Source organism: Rhincodon typus, chromosome 45 (genome assembly GCF_021869965.1).
Source record: "Rhincodon typus isolate 14 chromosome 45, sRhiTyp1.1, whole genome shotgun sequence".
Taxonomy (NCBI): domain Eukaryota; kingdom Metazoa; phylum Chordata; class Chondrichthyes; order Orectolobiformes; family Rhincodontidae; genus Rhincodon; species Rhincodon typus.
In genome coordinates, this window is record NC_063376.1 from 7,683,204 (window position 1) to 7,701,799 (window position 18,596).

Sequence of the window (18,596 nt, forward strand, 5' to 3'; positions counted from 1 at the left end):
TTACCCCTCTCCCTGTGGGTGGGGGGTATTTACCCCGCTCTTACCCCTCTCCTTGTGATAGTCCATGGCGGACCCAGGATCTGAAACTGGCGCGAATCTGGGGACCACGTGATACGGTACGGATTCAACCACAGCCCCCCTGAAATGGGGGGGGGGCAGTGCCACACAACCTCTGGGGCCGGGATGAAGATTAAGGGAGAGTCGGGGAGAGCGTCCGTTAAAAGTTGCTTTCAGTCTAAACTCAGACCCAGAGCGAACCCCCGGTCTGGAGCCTCTTGGCACAGGAAGACAATTAACATTTAATTCATACAACTCCCCCTAACTACAAATGGCAGAGTCCGGAAGGCGCCAAATCAGCGCGAAGACCCGCCCCCAACGCCACAGCCGCGTAAAAGCTCCGCCCACTTCCAACAACTTCTATATAATCCGCATGGTTTATAATGCACACCCTACATACCGACAAAATATCTTCCGCATCTTGTATAATCCTCACACTATATAACCCACACACTGAATAATCTGCGCCCAATATATCCCACAGCCTATGTACCGTATACTATATAATACGCACTCTATATACAACACACCCTGAATAATTCGGACCTCATTTACAACACACCCTAGTTATCCCACATCCTGTATAATCCACACTCTAAATACACCACACCCTGTGTGATCCATACTTTATATACCCTACACAGTATAAACCACACCCTATATACCCCAAACCCTGTAAAATCTGCCTTCTGAAAATCCTATACCCTATATCCTGTACAATCCATATTCCAACATACTCCACACCCATATGATCTGCACCCATCTATACCACAGTCTAAAATCTGCATCCTATATACCCTGCACACCGTGTATTCCACACAGTGTGGTCTGCATCCTACATACCCTGTATAATCCACACTTATATACACCACTCCACAACCCAATAATATCCCACATTCTGTATAATTCACACTCTATATCAAATAGATTTCTACAGTGTGGAAGCATGCCTTTCAGCCCAACAAGTCCACACTAACCCTCCGAAGATCATCCCACCCAGACTCATCCCCTACCCCATCCCTACATTTCCCACCCTAGACCTATGGGCAATTTAGCATGGCCAATCCACCTAACCTGCACATGTTTGGACTATGGGAGGAAACTGGACCACCCGGAGGGAGCCCACGCAGACACAGGAAGAACATGCAAACTCCATAGATAGTCGCCTGAGGGTGGAATCGAACCCAGGTCCCTGACACTGTAAGACAACAATGCTGACCACTGACCCACCATGCTGCCTGGTATCCCACATGCTATAAAATCTACACCCAATATTTCCCACCCCCTGCATACACCACACCCTTTATATATTCTGCACCCACATACAGCTCATCCTGTATGTGCCTCATTGTGTACACATTACTATCTGTTTATTCCGCACCAACACCATATGCTATATAATGCACCCTTTTCATCCTACACCTGGTATCATTTACCACACCTTCTAAAATCAGCACCCTACATATCCTAAACTCTATAATACAGAACTCCATATACTGTATGCCCTGTACGATCCACACCCTATATACCCTGTGCGTAATGCACATCTTATATACCCTACACCATGTATAATCCACATCCTACATACTGCATACCCTGTATTATCTGCATTTATTAACACCACAGCCCGAAAAATCTGTACCCTTTCTATCCTGCACCCTGTATACCATACACTCTGTATAATCCTCACTATATATATATACCACACTCTATGTAATCAACTCCTATACATACACTGCATAAAATCTACCCCCAATGTTTCCCAATTCTGTACATTCTGCAACCTATATGCCCCTCATCCTTTATATCTCAACCTGTGTATCCTGCACTGTATACACCACTGTCTGTATAACCCACACCTTATTTAGATCATACCTGTTATATTCCACATCCTGTGTATCCTGCACCCTATATAACCTACACCTGTTATGTTGCACATCCTGTATATCACACGATCCACACCCCATATAATCGCACAACCTATATATCCTACCTATATCCATCACCCTGTACAATCTACACCTTTTACACCCTACACTCTATATAATCCAAACCTTATATACCCCACAGACTGTATAAAGCACACTCTATATATCACACTTCCTTTATAATCTGCATATATATCTCACATCTTTATATACCTCACACCTCACAAATCTGCACCCAAAATAGTCCACATTGTGTAAAATCCACACCCTATATAGCCTAAACCTTGTATACTCAGCACCTTATACACTGTATATCTCACAGCTTACATATCCCACAACCTATATACCCTACACCCTGTATCAAAGGCATCTTGTGCATACCACTCCTTATATATCGTACTCCCTGTGTAATCTGCACCCTACATATCCCACTTCCGGTAAAATTGGCACATAATACATCCCCCAACCCCGTATATACCCACACTTTATATGCCACCCTCTGAGCCCCAAACCCTATGTACTCTAAACGCCTACATACTTGGCCCCCTATAGTAACCCTCACCCTCTATTTCCCACACCCCTACAAAAGAAGCACTCTAACAATGTTCCTCTCTCTGATTGGTTCTCCCTCCCGGTTGCTGTGGTGACCAGACGCTGATTGGCGGTAGTTTGCACCAATCGGAAAACGGAGACGAGTTAGGCCCGAAGCCTGGGAGTTGGAGTGAATGAGGAGCCGGCACTGATCTCCCCATTTCCCCAGGGTCTCCCAACCCCTCCTCCCGAGCAATGATCTCTCAGCTCTTCATCCTGTCGGCCCGAGGAGACCACCTCATCTACAAGGACCGTATCCTGAGAGTAAACCCACAGGGAAGGGGGGAAGAGAGACAGGGGGAGTGTGTGTCAATGTCACAGTTCATGGACAAGTCTTTCCCTCTTTGGAATATCTGAGGCTTTGGTTCTGTATGAAGGGGGACGGGGTCATGGGGTGGTCTCTCTCCTGGGGGACGGGGTCATCAGGAGGTCTCTGTATGGGGGAGGAGGTCATGGGGTGGTCTCTGTCCTGGGGGAACGGGGTCATCGGGAGGTCTCTGTTTGGGGGACGGGGTCATGGGGTGGTCTCTGTCCTGGGGGAGAGGTCATGGGGTGGTCTCTCCCTCGGGGATGGGGTCATTGGGAGGTCTCTGTCTGGGGGAGGAGGTCATGGGGTGGTCTCTGTCCTGGGGGAGGAAGTCCTAGGATGGCCTCTGTCCTGGGAGACGGGGTCATCAGGAGGTTTCTGTCTGGGGGAGGAGGTCATGGAGTGGCCTCTGTCCTTGGGGAGGAGGTCATGGGGTGGTCTCTGTCCTTGGGGATGGGGTCATTGGGAGGTCTCTGTCTGGAAAATGGGGTCATTGGGAGGTCTCTGTCTGGGGGATGGGGTCATCGGGAGTTCTCTGTCCTGTGGTAGGGGTCATGAGGATGTTTTTGCCCCTGGGTTGCGGAGGGGTCTCTGTATGAAGGGTCTGGGGGAGACCTTTTCACTCAGGGTCTTTGTACTAGGAGCATCTCTATACTGGGAGAGTTTGGGGGGGGTTCCCTCTATGGCTGGGACAGTGGGGATCTCTGTCCTGGAAATGGCCCCTCAGTACTTTGGGAGTGGTGTGGTGAGGTGAAGTGTTTACCCCTCTCACCCATTCTCTGTCTCTCTGGCTGTTTTCCTGACTCTGCTACGTTCAGTTCGAGGGGAGGAGTCAAAGGATGTGGTCGATTTATTCTACCAGAAGGTGAGGTCTTTGCCCCGAGACCAGGCACCTGTTGTCATGGTGAGTGGATTAGACTGATTATCATCGTATTTGCAAACTATCTCAGCCTGCCACTTCCTTCCACCTCCACCCTCCCCTTCCCCCCCCACCTCTTCTCTTACCCCCCTCCACCTCTTCTGTTACCCCCCTCCACCTCCTTCCATCTCCCCCTCCTGCACCCCACCCCCCACCTTTACTGTACCCTAAACAGTAGGTTTCAGGGCACACCCTTCCACTACAGGCGATGCAAGCAGAACCTGGGGATATTTTCAGACGATTTTGGGCTGATACTTGACAAGCTGGTGTGGAGTGGGGAAGGAGGGAGGGAGACTGTGAATGTGAGACAGTCAGATTGGCCACAATCTTATCGAATGGCGAAACTGGCTAAAGGGGCCAATTGGCCTTACACAGTTAATGATCAGGCCCCAGAAGTGTTGTCAAGCAAGGGGTGTAGGTACATAGTTCCTTGAAAGTGGAGTTGCAGATAGACAGGGTGGTGAAGAAGGCATTTTAGCACACTTGCCTTCATTGGTCAGTGCATTGAGTCTTGGAGTTGGGACGTCATGTTACGGCTGTATGAGATATTGCTAAGGTCACTTTTGGAGTAGTACATAAAGTTCTGGTTAAAAACCGAAAGAACTGCGGATGTTGTAAATCAGGAACAAAAACAAAGTTGCTAGAAAAGCTCAGTCCTCAGTTCTGAGGAAGGGTCACCGGATCCGAAACGTTAACTCTTTTTTTCTTCACAGATGCTGCCAGACCTGCTGAGCCTTTCCAGCAACTTTGTTTTTGTATAAAATTCTGGTTGCCCTGCCTTTGGAAGTATGTTATTAAACTGGAAAAGGTGAAAAATAGATTTACAAAGATGTTACCAAGACTGAAAGGTTTGAGTTCTGAGGAGAGGCTGGATAGGCTGGGACTCTTTTCCCTGGGGCATAGAAGCCTGAGGGGTGACTTTATAGAGGTTTATAAAATCATGGATAGGGTGAATGGACAAGATCAGGGTAGGGGAGTCCAAAACTAGAGGGCATAGGTTTAAGGTGAGAGGGGTAAGATTTAAAAGGGACATAAGGGGCAACTTTTTCATGCAGAGGGTGGTGTGTACTGTATACAGAATGAGCTGCCAGAGGAAGTGTTGGAGGCTGGTACAATTACAATGCATAAAAGGCATTAACACAAGTACACAAACAGGAAAAGTTTACACGGATACTGGGCAAACGCAGGCTACTGGGATTCATTCAGCTTAGGAAACCTGGTCAGCATGGATGAGTTGGACCAAAGGGCCTTTTCCATGCTATATTGGTCTATGGCCTACTGCTGCTGCTTGGTTGTATATTCCCAACCCTCTTATTTCCACATCTTGCTCTGCATGTCCCCCTCCCACATGCCTCTTTTCCTCTCACTCTTACCCCCAGAGCACTGCAGCCTTCTCCACCCCACAAACCCCCCATTTCCCCTGCAGTCTTCTCCACCCCCCAACACCCCCATTTCCCCTGCCGCCTTCTCCACCCCCCAACACCCCCCAACACCCCCATTTCCCCTGCCCTTTCCATTCTAATCAGGTCTTCTGTTGTTTTTTTTTTTATTCTGCCAGCATCACCAAGGCCTGCAGTTTATTCACATTCGACAGGACAGTCTCTACCTGGTGGCAACCACACGCTGCAACGTCTCTCCGTTCACTGTCGTCCAGTTCCTCGTCAGGTACCAAGAGGATTCGCCACCTCCCAGTGACCGGGATTGGGTGGTTCTGGAGCTGGGGGTGATAGGATGTCCTCTTTCTCTGGTCATTGTGCAGTGGTCTTTGTCTTAGCCAGCTCAGAGTCTGGGTTCCATGAAGTAGGGCAGGTACCTATCTGTACCCACCACTCACACAGACTGTCTCACACGCACACTCGCACATATTCACACACAGACACACTTGCATGCTCACACGTATACAGACACACATGCAGACCTGGGTACACGCGCACTCTTATGCACAGTCAAGGACCACACCTCATTCCCTGGACCATGTTTCCACCTGACCCCAGGAGGGAGGGGCCATGATTGAGGCTGCACTCTGACCCTAGAATGTTCAGCTTGACCAATTCTGCCCCCGACTGACTCTAGTGGAGAGGAGCCACCATATGTCCCAAGCTGTCCTTTGACCCCAGCAGAGGAGGGCCTGGTGACCCAGGCTGCCTTCCGACCCCAAAAGGGACAGGACACCCTGACCCAGGCTGCCCTCTGACCCCAACAGGGACAGGACACCATGACCCAGGCTGCCCTCTGACCCCAGCAGAGAGTGCCCTCATGACTCAGGTTGTCCTCACTCACCCATTTATTGCCTTCACTGAAGTCCTGAGAGCTGGGTCTCCCTCACTGAAAACACTAGCCTGTCTATCTCCCTGTCCGTCTTTCAGGTATTCCTTAAAACGTTCTGCTCCTACTTCTGGTCTTCTTTCCTGATTTCTGCTCCTGTGACAAATGGTTAAAAATCTTTTCATTGTAATTTCTGTAGCCCAGAGATTTTACATTGTAAGCAGAGATATAAATGTTTGTGTTCTCAGACTGGTTAGTCTCATCAAGGATCACTGTGGAACTCTGAACGAGAAGACGCTGCAGTTAAACTTCGCTCTGGTCTACGAACTGTTGGACGAAATGTTGGTGAGTTTCGACAGAATGCTTTCCAGGGCAGGACAGACCCTGCCCTCAGATGTGGAAACGGTCAATCCAGCCCCCCTTCTCAGTTGGAGACAGGATAACACTGCTCCCTCCTCAGACAGAGACCTGGGGTGAGGTGAGACAGCCTCCTTCTCAACAAGGGACCATGCCAGTACAGTTTCCTCCTCAAGCAGGCTGCTGACAGTACCTCTTGGTCTCCATGTGCCATGTATAGAATCGATCTCTGCACAGCCTGATCACTGACTGGTACCACCCTCAACTCCGCTCTTTATCCATTGCCCATCATAAGGGAGCAGGAGGTGGGATTAATTTAGGATTGATACAGGGCTGTGGGGAGAGAGCAGACAGTTGGATTAGTTTGGAATAGCTACAAGGCTATGGGGAGAATGTGGGCAGTGGGCTGGAGGAGTGAAGATGACTGATAGTTGAAAACATTGCTGCAAATTCTGTGGAAGGAAAAAGAGGGAAAGAAAGTTGACCATCTGTGTGGAGATGCTCCTGGAGCCGAGGATTCCAATCCATGGGAAATCCCAGCAGACAGACCTCAAAATCAGGATTTTTCCATTAGAACATCACTTTCTGTGTTGGTATTTGGTGGGATGGAGTAGGTTGGGGGTTAGGGAGGGCTGGGGGCAGGAAATCTGCCCCAAGTGGGGCTGACCAGGAGTTTTGGTGGGACCAGGAATGGATACTGTGGGATGCATGGGGATGAGAGGGTGGGATTGGGGTGAGGGTGGGGTGGGGGGCGTTGGGGGGAGTTCCCTCTCATGGGCAGGATTGACCGGACTTTCCCCACACAGGATTATGGGTACATACAGACCACTTCCAGTGACATCCTGAAGAATTTCATTCAGACGGTGCCAGAAACTTCCAAACAATTCAGCCTGTTCGAACTCAGCAACATCGGCCTGGTGAGTGCTGGGACTTAATCCCCTTCATCCCCTCACCCTCACCCCTCCCAATGTCCCCACCCCACTCCCTTACACACACCCCTCAACACCCCTTCCTCTCTCAATCATCCCTCCTCACATTCTCACCGCCCCTACCCTCATCCATTCTCCCCCTCCCCTCCCCTTGTCTGTTCCCCCCCATCTATTTGACCCCCCATCCATTCCCCTTCCCACCACCACCTTCATTTCCCTGTTTCCCCCCTCCTCCACCCTCCACCCCTCTCACCCACCACACCTCCACCACTTTCCTCCACCTCTCCCTCTCCCCTACCCCCCCCACCCCTTCCTCCCTCTCTCTTGACTCTCCATCCCTCCCACTCTCACTCACAACCCCCTCCCTCCCCCATCTGTCCCTTCCTCCTTCCCCCACTCCTCCCTCCTTATCTCTTGTGCTGTTTGGTTGTCTCTTCCCCTTTGCCTTCCCTTGGGTATGCCTGAGTGTGGGTGTGTTTGTGGTGGGGAGGGGCTGTGGTTCAGGGATTATGGTGAATTACAGTTTGGGTCAAGCTGTGTTGTGTTTCAGGCTCTGTGTCTGTAACCTGTGCTTTCCTTGCAGTTTGGAGCAGACACCCAGCAGAGTAAAGTGGCTCCCAGCATCGCGGCAAGCAGACCGGTGTTGGCAATGCGCAGTGAAGAGGTGATTATCAGGAGCAGTAACTTGGGGAATGGGCTTTCACACTAGGCAGGGACAGACTCCATGAGACAAGACACCTCCCGATTCCTGAGGAAAGGTCTCCGGTTGGGGTCCAGGTCCCCTGTCTCAGATATGGGTCCCTGAATAGCGATTCTCACTGGGGAGCATGTTCTTAGGAAAGGGACAGTACCTGGCCTATGGGGATTTCCCGGCTGGAGCGTGGTGTGGGTTCAAATTGAACGTTTAATCCATACATATCTTTTATCACCATCACAGGGGCTGAAGACGGAAATCTTTGTGGATGTTGTGGAGCGACTGACGGTGGTCATCGGAGCCAATGTGAGACAAAGCAGTTCAATATAATCTCAAACTGATCTGTGTTGGCGGGTGTGTTGATGCTGTGTGCTGGGAATGGTGTTGTCAGGGCTGTGTCAATGATCTGTTTTGACCTCTCTCACTGGGAATGTGTTCCAGGGCACTTTGATGAGGGCAGATGTTCAGGGAGAAGTGCGGATGAAATGTTTTCTGCCCAGCAGCACAGGTACATATTCCAGCTCAGCATCAAACCATGTGCTGTAAACTGCCTGCACAAATTGTGACCATAAAGATCCCGGTCTATCTGCCTGTCTCTCCATCTTCCTCTCTCCCCACTTCTTTCCCTCTTTGTTCCCCCCATTCCCCCACTCTCAGCCTTCCTCTTTATCTTTCACTCTCCCTCTCTCGCCTATCCCGTCCACCTCTCTCCTTTTGCCTCTTTTTACGCTTCTCCTCTTTCTCTCTCACCTTTATCTCTCGCCGCTTTGTCTCTGTCTTACCCTCCTCTCCCTCTCACTTTCCATTTCTTCTTTGCCTCTCTTTCTTTCTTTCTCTCCTACATCTCATCTCTCACACTTGCCCCCCCTACCCCTGTCATCTGTCTGCCTGTCTTTCTCCTTCTCTATCTCCCTCCTCCTCACTCTTTTTCCCTCCCTCTTCCCTCATCCGTCCCTCTTTTGCTCCCCCCACCTTTCCTTTTCCTCTCTCTTCCCTTTCCTCTCGACATCCTGAACCTGTTCGCATTTGCTCCTGCTGATTATCCTGCTAGCCCTGGCTTCTCCCCATCACCATTCTAATCTTGATGTGAGCCATTCTGAGCGAGTCTTAATAGCTTGCGACGTTTCGCCTTCCCCAGGTTGTGAATGAACCTTTCTGGTCTCTCCTGTCAGAAATCCGAATGGGCTTGAACGAGGAGTTTAGCATTGGGAAAACTGACATTCGAGGTGAGTGGGTTCGACAGGAGGAGGGTAGGTGGGGCAGGACAAACAGATGGGGTGTCGAATACGCAGATAACACCAGGGCTTAAGGGGTTAAATGATGTTGCACTTCTGAAGAGTCGTATCAGACTATGTGTTACCTGTTGCTCTGTTCACAGACACTGGCAGACCTGCTGAGTTCCCCCAGCATTCTCTGTGTTTGTTTCAGATTTCCAGCCTCTGCGATGTTTTGCTTTTATTGAATCCTAACCGATCCAGTCTGTCCTCATACGTCAGCCCTGCCATCCCAGGAATCAGCTCTTTCTACATTCATGGTGTTGCTGGGAAGGTCCAGCATTTGTTGTCCATTTCGAATTGCCCCTTGAACATAGTGGCTAGTCTGGCCGTTACAGAGGGCAGTTAAGAGTCAACTCCATTGCTGTTGGTCTGGAGTCATTTCTAGGCCAGACCGGGTGAAAATGGCAGGTTTCCTTCCCTAAAGGGCATTAGCAAGCCAGGTGGGTTAGCACTAGCTTTCAATTCCAGATTAGTTCATTGCGTTTTAAATACTACCAGTGTCCGTTGTTAAATTATCTTCTTTCAAAAGTTTAACACAATCCTCCTGTCTGTTCAGAATACCTCCAAGTTTCGTGTCCTCTGCAAAGTTTGAAACTGTGTCTCATTTGGACTTGAGGGTGTTGCTCCAGATTGAGGGGCGCTGGTGTCAGGATGGAATGGAGGGAGAATTATTCTGGTGAACACAGAGTTATTGGAGGCTCTGTCGGGCTTAGAAACAGGTAAATCCCCTGGCCTGGATGAATTGCATCCCAGGCTGCTGTGGGAGTCAAGGCAGGAAATTGCAGGGGCTCTGACACAAATTTTTAATTCCTCTCTGGCTGTGGGGAAGTGCCAGAGGACAGGAGGATGGCTAATGCGGTTCCACTTTTTAAGAGGGGTGGTAGAGATGAACCGAGAAATTAGTACATCTCACGTCAGTGGTAGGGAAACTATTGAAGAAAATTCTGAAAGTGCGAATTAATACCCACTTGGAAAGGCATAGGTTAATTAGGGATTGTCAGCACGCCTGACCAATTTGTTAGAATTTTATGAAAATGTGACCAAGTTATGTGGATGAGGGAAGTTCAGTTGATGTAGTTTATATGGATTTTAGCAAAGTTTTTGTCAAGGTCTCATGTGGGAGACTGATTGAGAAGGTTAAAGCACATGGAATTGAGGGAAACTTGGCGAGATGGAACAGAAACTGGTTTAGCAATAGGACACAAAGGGTAGTGGTAGAAGGCTGTTTGAGTGACTGGAGGCCAGTGTCCAGCAGTGTACCACAAGGATCAGTACTGGGACCCTTATTGTTTGTTATACACATAAATGATATTGATAAAAATGTGGGGGAACGTTAAGCAAATTTACAGATGACACCAACATTTGCAGAGCAGATAATGGCAAAGAAGATGGTTGTAGGATGCAGGAGGATCTCGATGGGCAGACCAGTGGCAGTTGTTATTTAACCCTGATAAGTGCGAGGTGATGCACTTTGGAAGAAGAAACAAGAGGGAGTATTTAATGAATGGCAGGACACGGGTTGCTGAGAGGAACAGTGGGGTCTTGAGGTAATTATTCACAGATCCCTGAAGTCAGCAAAGCACATGGATAGTTGAGAAGGCATATGGGGCACTTGCTTTCATCAGGTGTGGCAATGGAAGATAAGAACAAGGAGGTCATGTTGGAGTTATACAGAGCATTGATCAGGCCACAGCTGGAGTACTTGTGCTGTTCTGGTCGCCTCACTACAGGAAGCATGTGATAGCATTAGAGCGGGTACAGAGGACGTTCACCAGGATGTTGCCTGGGACAGAGAAATTGAGCTATAAGGAGAGACGAGATAGCCTTGAATTGTTTTTTTTGAGAGCAGAGAAGACTGAGGGGGATATGATTGAGGTGTATAAGATTATGAGGGGTAGGGACATGGTGAATAGAAAGCAGCTGTTCCCCTTGGTTAAGGTGTTAATCAAGAGAGGGTAAGGGGCAGGAGATTCAGAGCAGATTTGGGAAAAAAAAATTCATTCAGTGGGTAGTGGGAATCTGGAATGCGTTGCCTGGGAAGGTAGTGGAGGCCGGAAATCTTACACCCTTTAAAAAAAATTTGGATGAACACTTCAAATATCATAACATTCAAAGATATGGGACAAGTACAGGAAGTTGGGAATAGCATACTTTTAGTGATAGTTATGTTGGTGCCGACTTGATGGGCTGAAGGGCCTTTCCTGTGCTTGATGACTCCATGAACAGGAAGAACAGGAGTCAGTGTATTAGGGAGCAGGAGAATGCTCCATTCGGAGGAGCATTGGTTTAAGATCTTGGGGAGTTAAGAGGAGAAAGGGAACGTTGGCTGTGTTCTGGGATCGGGTGTGAGGGCCGTATCGGGATGGGGTGTGCTAGTGGTTTTCTATGATTCGGGTGACAAGGCAGCAGAGGTTTGGGATTGGGATCAGGACAGGAGTGGGTAGCAGTTTTGGGATTAGAATCGGGATGGCGGTGGGTAGCACATCTTTAGGATTAGGATGGTGGTGCATGGCAGAGGCTTGGGATTTTGGCTGGGATGGTGGTGTGAGGCAGTGTTTTAGAATAGGACGATGATGCATAGCAGAGTTTGGGAGCAGGATAGCTGTGACCTGGGAATGTGGCAAGGGAGATAGTGGTGTCCCGGGATGGGTTTATTCCTGGAATCATTGCTCCTTTTTGCTGTCTTGGCCTCAGGATATGCAGCTGCTGTCAAGGTCGATGAGTGCAGCTTCCATCAGTCGGTCAAACTGGACCAATTCGAGAGCGACCGGATCTTGAGAGTCATCCCTCCCCAGGGAGAGGTAACTAATCTTGAAATGTGCTCCCTCCCCCTTCTATGTATGCTCCTGCAACCCCCCCTCATTTTCCTTCTCCAAATACACTCCACTCTCATTACTCCCCCTCTCTCCTGTCTCACGTCATTGCATCCCTCAGTCCCAACAGTTCCTTTCTTTCTCTCTCTAGCTATCTCTCCAATACAATATGTATCTCTAGCTGACTCTGATGCAGCCTCTGTCTTCCTAGTTGTCTCTCTGACACAGTCTCTTCTCTCTATAGCTGACTCTGATGCAGTATTCGTTATCGGATGATCTACCAGTCCCTCTCCCATTCCGACTGTTCCCAACCGTGGACAAAGACACCGACAGCAAGTGAGAAACTTCAGCTAAAAACAACTCCACCACCAGGGTCGCATACTGAGACAGTTGTATGGGGTAGAGTTGAGGAAGTAGTTTGGGTTAAGGAGCAGGGGTCAAATTTTATTTTTCCCCAAAAGAATCCCCTTGACATCTATTTTTACCAGCTACTCTTTGAATTACAGGGGCTATGTTTTGGTTTGCAGGGGTTCCTTTTTCTTTCTCAGTAAATTATTTGGTGATACAGTCACATTATTAACAGTACCTTCTGTATTTGTGTTGATGTATGGGGCATTTGAACTCTCTCAAAAGCAGAATTGGAAGAATTCAACAATGTCTTTTTGCGAAGTCTTTGAAGGTATTTCTTTTCTAATTAAAAAGAGAGCGCGATTTCATTCATTAATAGGCTTGAAGGTCTGAGTCCCAACTGATCTCTCTTCCCCCTAGTTCAGTTACAAATTTCCCCTTAGAAACCCTATTGCTGGGCAGTTACTTTTCCCCCCCCAAAGATACCTAGCATCAGCGTGTCTTAAAAGTATCAACATCCAGCTTCCAGTAAAGTATAATCGTTAAGTGACCATACAGTTCCACTTTTCCTTAGAGTTACGGAAAAAAAAACCTAATAATCTAATATTATTACTTCCCAGTAAAAATCTGTAGTCCTTGCATAACATATAAAGAAGGCATTAGATTCCTAGAGACCACATGCTTAAATTGGCACAATAGTCATAAGTTAGCAACAAGAGATTTAAAAAAAAATACTGACATGCTTCTACACACAAAAATCTATCACCGTAAATACACTTAAGAGTTGAATCATACAGCCTGAAAACCGGCCCTTCGGTCTAAATCATCTGTGCTGACCAGGTTTATCAAATTAATCCTACTTGCCTGTGTTTGACCCATATTCCTCTAAACCTTTCCTATTAATGTACTTGTCCAAATGTCTTTTAAATATTGTAACTGTACCTGTAATTATCGTTTCCTCTGGCAGTTCATTCCACATACCCCATGTGTGGAAAAAGTTGTCCTTCAGGTCCCTTTTAAATCTTCCTCCTCTCATTGTAAACTTATGCCCTCTAGCTTTGAATTCCCCTACCCCAGGCAAAAGACCTTTGCTCTTCACCTTATCTATGCCCCTCATAATTTCACAAACCTCCATAAGGTCACCCCTCACCCTCCTATGCTCCAGTAAATAAACATCCCAGCCTAAGCAGCTGTGTAGTGGTGACATTACAGCTGAACACATTTATCTCTTCGCTCTGGTCACTCCAGGAATTGAAATAATATTGTAGGCCTTCAGGAGAATTTGCCCTCAGCACCTGAATGTTTTGAGCATTGAGTAGGGGGATGTTGGGGTGGGCATCTGTCTGTCTCCTTTCTTGCTTCATTTCGTTCCATCTCTGTCTCACTGTGTTTGGTTGTTGTCAATTACACTAAGCTTTGCTCACTTATTCCTCTTTCTCACTTGCAGCCGTCTCATGGTATATCTCAAACTCAGGTGTGATTTGTCTCCAAAGAGGTGAGTAGCTGATCCTCCGATTGGGCTCTCGGAGAGCCGCACAAGCAGTCAGTGCTCAGTTTTGTCCCCAGCCGAGTCACTAATTGCCTTTTGTTTTGATTTACAGTCAAGCTTTGAACGTCACTGTGCACCTGCCTGTGCCCAAAGGGACAACAAGGTCATAAAACAATCTTGCATTACTCTGTATCTAACCCTGCACTCTATCTGTTGTGGGAATATTTGGGAATAGAGGGAGCTTTACTGCGTATCTAATCCCATGCTGTCCCTGTCCTTTGAGTGCCTGATGGAAACAGTATTGAGGGACATTTACTTTCAGTTTAATAGACTAGAAAATACATCTTCACTCATCAGCTCACATAGTTTGGTCAATTAAGATTCCTTAGCGGTATGTCAACATTGCTAGCTGTGGAGGTGTTTATTGCCATGTGGTGGCGAGCTGCCTTCTTGAACCACTACAGTGCCATCAGGGAGGGAGTTCCAGGATGTTCATAGAATCCCTACAGTGTGGAAGTGGCTATTTGGCCCATCAAGTCCATACTAACTCCCCCCCCCCCCCCCCCCCCCCCCCCCCCAACCTATTCCTGTAACCCTGCATTTACCACAGGGAGAACGCACAATGCCACACAGCCAGTTGCCAAAGGCTGAAAAACCTGGTTCCCTGGCACTATAAGGCAGCAGTGCTAACCACTGAGCTATGCTGTCCTTTGACACGGTGATAGTGAGGGAACAGTGCTGAGATCAATGCTGGGTGGTCCAGATGATTTGATTTAAGTGAATAGCCTATGCTGAGAATCAAACCCCACCGGGTCTGGAGTGCGGCGTAGATCAGACTAGGCAAGGATGGCGGATTTCCCTCTGTAAAGAATATGAGAGAAGTAGACCAACCTTTACAAACCAGCAGCTGTAAAGGAATTTGGAGCTGATCGTTGAGCTCATGGGAGATATTGACATAATGAAAACAGAACCATTGAGTGAGCCACTCAGCAATAGGATTGAGTCCTGCAGTGGATCCACTGTGGGTCAAAGTCTGACTGCAGATCAGGATCGCTAAATGCAACAATGCCTCATGACAGATTGGGATAGGTTTCTGCTCACTGCTCTGAATCTGTTCTAATACAGTGGCTCATTGGAGATGCAGATCCAGTGTGGGGTAGGGTTGAATTGTGGATTTGAATCTCATCTGAGGAGCGTTTGAGTTAGCTGTCATTGATTTTGGATAATTGTTTACAGCCTATCACAGGAGCTGAGCAGTCCCGATCAGCATGCGGAGCTGGACTCAGTCACTCGGTCTGTGCACTGGACCATCCCACGTTTCCATGGAGGCTCTCAGCTCTCTGCCCTCTTCAAGGTGAGAGGGTGAGAGCAGCTCCAGTTCTGGCATCCGGGCTGTGTTGTTGTTTTGGGGTTGGGATCTGATGGAGTGGAGTCGGGTAAACCATGGGGGAGCGGTGCAAGGGGATGTGTGGAGAGAGTCAGGGAGGTATGAGAGTGAAGGGATCTGGGTAGATTTGTTCGTGGAAGTCTGGAGTTATGCAAGAGTTAGTCATGAGATACTGCTATTGATCAATACTAAGATGGTTTTAAAAGGCTGCAAATTTCAACACTAAAGGACCCAAAGAATTTTCCCCAAAGTCTCAATGCCCTAAGGAGGTTGTTAGTAATCTATTGTAGAATTCCTACAGTACAAAAAAGGTCATTCAACCCATCAAGTATGCACCAACCTAACAAAGAGCATCCCACCCAGACCCAGCTCTCTACCTTACCCTGTAAGCCTGCAATTTAACCATGGCTAATCCTGCAAGTCCCTAGACACTACAGGCAATTTAGCATGGCCCATCCACCTAACCTGCACATCTATGGACTGTGGGAGGAAACTGGAGCATCCAGCAAAACCCACACAGACAATCGCCCGTGAGGCAGCAGTGCTAACCGCTGAGCCACCCAAAGAGAGAATGGAGATCAAAAAGCAAAATGGGTGACAGAAATGAGGGAGTGTGCACATGAGCCCCTAAGGGAATAGAAGAGCGAGAACAGTTAACCGAGGGGCCAGGTTGAGTGGGGAGGCCTTAGTGGATAATGGGCAGAATCAGCAGCATGTTTAATACCACCGTCACACAAGAAGGTACTGGAGAGAGGACAATCTTCAGTCAATTAAAGGAGAGGTATTTTACATAAACAAAGACTGGGACAGGTTAAGGCATAGGTAGACTAACTGGTGGAATGTGGCTAGTGGTTTCCAGCAAGAGGGTGTGCACTGGGATTATTATTACTGACAGGCTTGGATGATTGGCTAAATTGCACAGGCTTTTTTACCCAATGACAAATGTTGGCAAATTGTAAGCAATGCATAAAGTTGCAGACATATTGACAGATTAAATTAATAGGCAGAACTGCAGCAACAGTAAGGCTCTCCACTTGGGACCTAGAGAGCTATCAGTGTGAAATTCGGAAAGATTTTTACATAAAAAAGTTGTTAGAAGTTTGGCAGATCAAGTCTATATCTGAACTTTAACAAATTTTCATTGACCAAAGGTATGAAGCATAATAAATAATAAAAAACTACAGATGCTGGAGATCTGAAATGAAAACAAATGCTAGAGAAACACAAACATAATGTTAGAAAAACTCAGGTCTGGCAGCATTTATGGCGACAAAAGAGTTAATGTTCCAGTCCAGTGGCGCATCTTCAGAACTGATAGTAGCGAGGCTACACTCACCCCAGGTCCTGTCGTGACATGGGCTGTTTTCAGCATAGCCTGTCCCCATTATCAGCTTTTCTCCTTTCTTGGCTCACTATCTCTTCGTCTGCCTAACTTTCTTTCTCTCAGGAACAGGTTTCCAGCGTCCACTGTACTTTGTTTTTTCTTCAAGTTCTGTCTCCACCTATCCAATTTCACTCCCCTCTGGACCTGATCACCAGCTACCACCTTTTCCCAGCTAATATCAGTTCTGAAGAAGGGTCACTGGATTCGATAGATGTTAGCTCTTTCCGTGTACAGATGCTGCCAGACCTGCACAGTTCCTTCAGCAATTTCCGTTTTTGTTTCAGATCTACAGTATCTGCACTTTTATTTTGTGCTTGAGAAACACAGCAAGCCTGGATGGACGGATGAAACTGTTTGCATGAGCAGGTGACTGTCTTTGTGTGTTTCCTCCCACAGTCCAAAGATGTGCAGGTTAGGTGGATTGGCCATAGTATCTAGGGATGTAGACATGGAGAAATGCAGGGGTAGGGGAATGAGTTAGGTGGGATGCTCTTCGGACTGGTGTGGACTGAATGGCCTGTTTCCCCACTGTAAGGATTCTATGATTATTGCAGTTGTTGGAATCTGCACTAAAAACAAAACAAAATATGCTGGAGATCACAGGAGTCAGGCAGCATCTACGGAGAAAAAGCAAGCTAATATTTATCTGATGAAGAGTCATCTAGACTCAAGGAATCTGGGCAGCAGTGGGTGTATGGAGTTGGGTAACAGTTGTTCCTGTAGATAAGGCTTGAAAGAATAGGGTCCAGGACTATAACTGAATCGAAGGCAGAACAAATAAGTGAAACCAGAAGAAATTGCACGGCGATGTCAATGGGCTAGGCATCAATCTGGAGTAAGGAGTTGACTCACTGAGCAAGAGGCAGATTTTTGTTAGTGTGCATTTGGAGAAAAGGCTGGCTGATGTGGTGGCTTCAGATTCATAAAGGCATAAGATATGGAATATAAAAGTGGCAGAACAGGTGAGCTCTATATTTTAGGTGGCCAGATGACTGAATGCAATTTGGGTTTCTTTATACACAAATCACCAAGTTAACATTGCTGGTTGATTGCTATACAGACATGTGTTTGTGTTTGGATGGGTTATCGAGGGAGATATCCTCCTTGTCCTATTGCTGAGGAAGGGGCTAGGGTAGAGGGATGCGAAGTGGACCATTCTTACTGGTGTTTACATTTCCCTCTCTGCAGCTGGAGGTTCCTGGATTAAGTGTCTCGTCTCTGCTGGAGCTTGGTCCTGTCTGCATGCAGTTTGAGCTCCCCATGGCCACCTGCTCAGGGCTGCTGGTCAGATTCCTGCGTGTATCCACCGTGCATTCCCCACTGCCTCATCGCTGGGTCCGCTACGTCACACACAGTGACTCCTATGTCATCCGCCTATGAACGGGAGAGTGGGGCCTCTGGGTCCACGAAATGGTTTCAGCTGAGAGTCAATGTGACCAAAATGTGAAATGGTCTCTTCTGGAATGAGGATGGCCCAGCGTTGCTGCAAGTCAGCACCCAGTCCAAGGGCTCAAGCAGGTCACAGCAATGAGGGGAGGCCATTCAGCTCCTCCAGTCTGCTTTGCCATCAACTCAGATCGTGGCTGATCTGTATCTTAACTCCACCCATCCCGATCAGTACAATACCAAAGATTGTGCTAAACCATCTCTGAATGAGGTATCGAGAAAAGGACATTTTTCTAAACAAATGTTCAAACAAATAAAAACTTGAAACAAAAAGGTGGCAGCAGGCTGTGTAGAAAACGTTAAAATTTATTCTTCAATGGGATTTGCTCTTAGTTGAACTGGAGCTTGCTTACCCATTTCAAGGGACAACGACAGGAAAATAGGACGAGAATAGTTAGATGCCTG

The 18,596-nt window shown here is 47.7% G+C and overlaps 2 protein-coding genes across 3 annotated transcripts in view; one reads left to right on the forward strand and one right to left on the reverse strand.

The window, feature by feature from the left end:
• The window catches only part of mcm7 (minichromosome maintenance complex component 7), a 27,549-nt gene extending 27,339 nt beyond the window's left edge, over positions 1 to 210 (reverse strand). Inside the window, exon 1 of the mRNA XM_048620086.1 lies at positions 45 to 210. Coding sequence (XP_048476043.1) covers positions 45 to 66 — 22 coding nt within the window. The 5' untranslated portion in view covers positions 67 to 210. The remainder of the gene's footprint in view (positions 1 to 44) is intronic.
• Positions 211 to 2,647: 2,437 nt separating this feature from the next.
• On the forward strand, positions 2,648 to 18,474 carry ap4m1 (adaptor related protein complex 4 subunit mu 1). Of its 2 annotated transcripts, XM_048620088.1 has the most exons (16): positions 2,648 to 2,829; positions 3,702 to 3,787; positions 5,361 to 5,467; positions 6,316 to 6,412; positions 7,231 to 7,341; positions 7,937 to 8,017; positions 8,291 to 8,353; positions 8,489 to 8,555; positions 9,220 to 9,273; positions 12,019 to 12,125; positions 12,382 to 12,473; positions 13,933 to 13,980; positions 14,087 to 14,137; positions 15,211 to 15,328; positions 17,030 to 17,111; positions 17,934 to 17,953. In XM_048620088.1, exons 1-15 carry the CDS (start codon positions 2,772 to 2,774, stop codon positions 17,105 to 17,107), a joined length of 1,218 nt encoding a protein of 405 aa, XP_048476045.1. In that variant the 5' UTR covers positions 2,648 to 2,771; the 3' UTR covers positions 17,108 to 17,111; positions 17,934 to 17,953. The 2 variants fall into 2 exon arrangements, with proteins under 2 accessions (XP_048476045.1, XP_020378467.2); XM_020522878.2 differs by lacking the exon at positions 17,030 to 17,111 and having other exon boundaries at positions 17,934 to 18,474.
• The last annotated feature ends 122 nt before the right edge of the window (positions 18,475 to 18,596 follow it).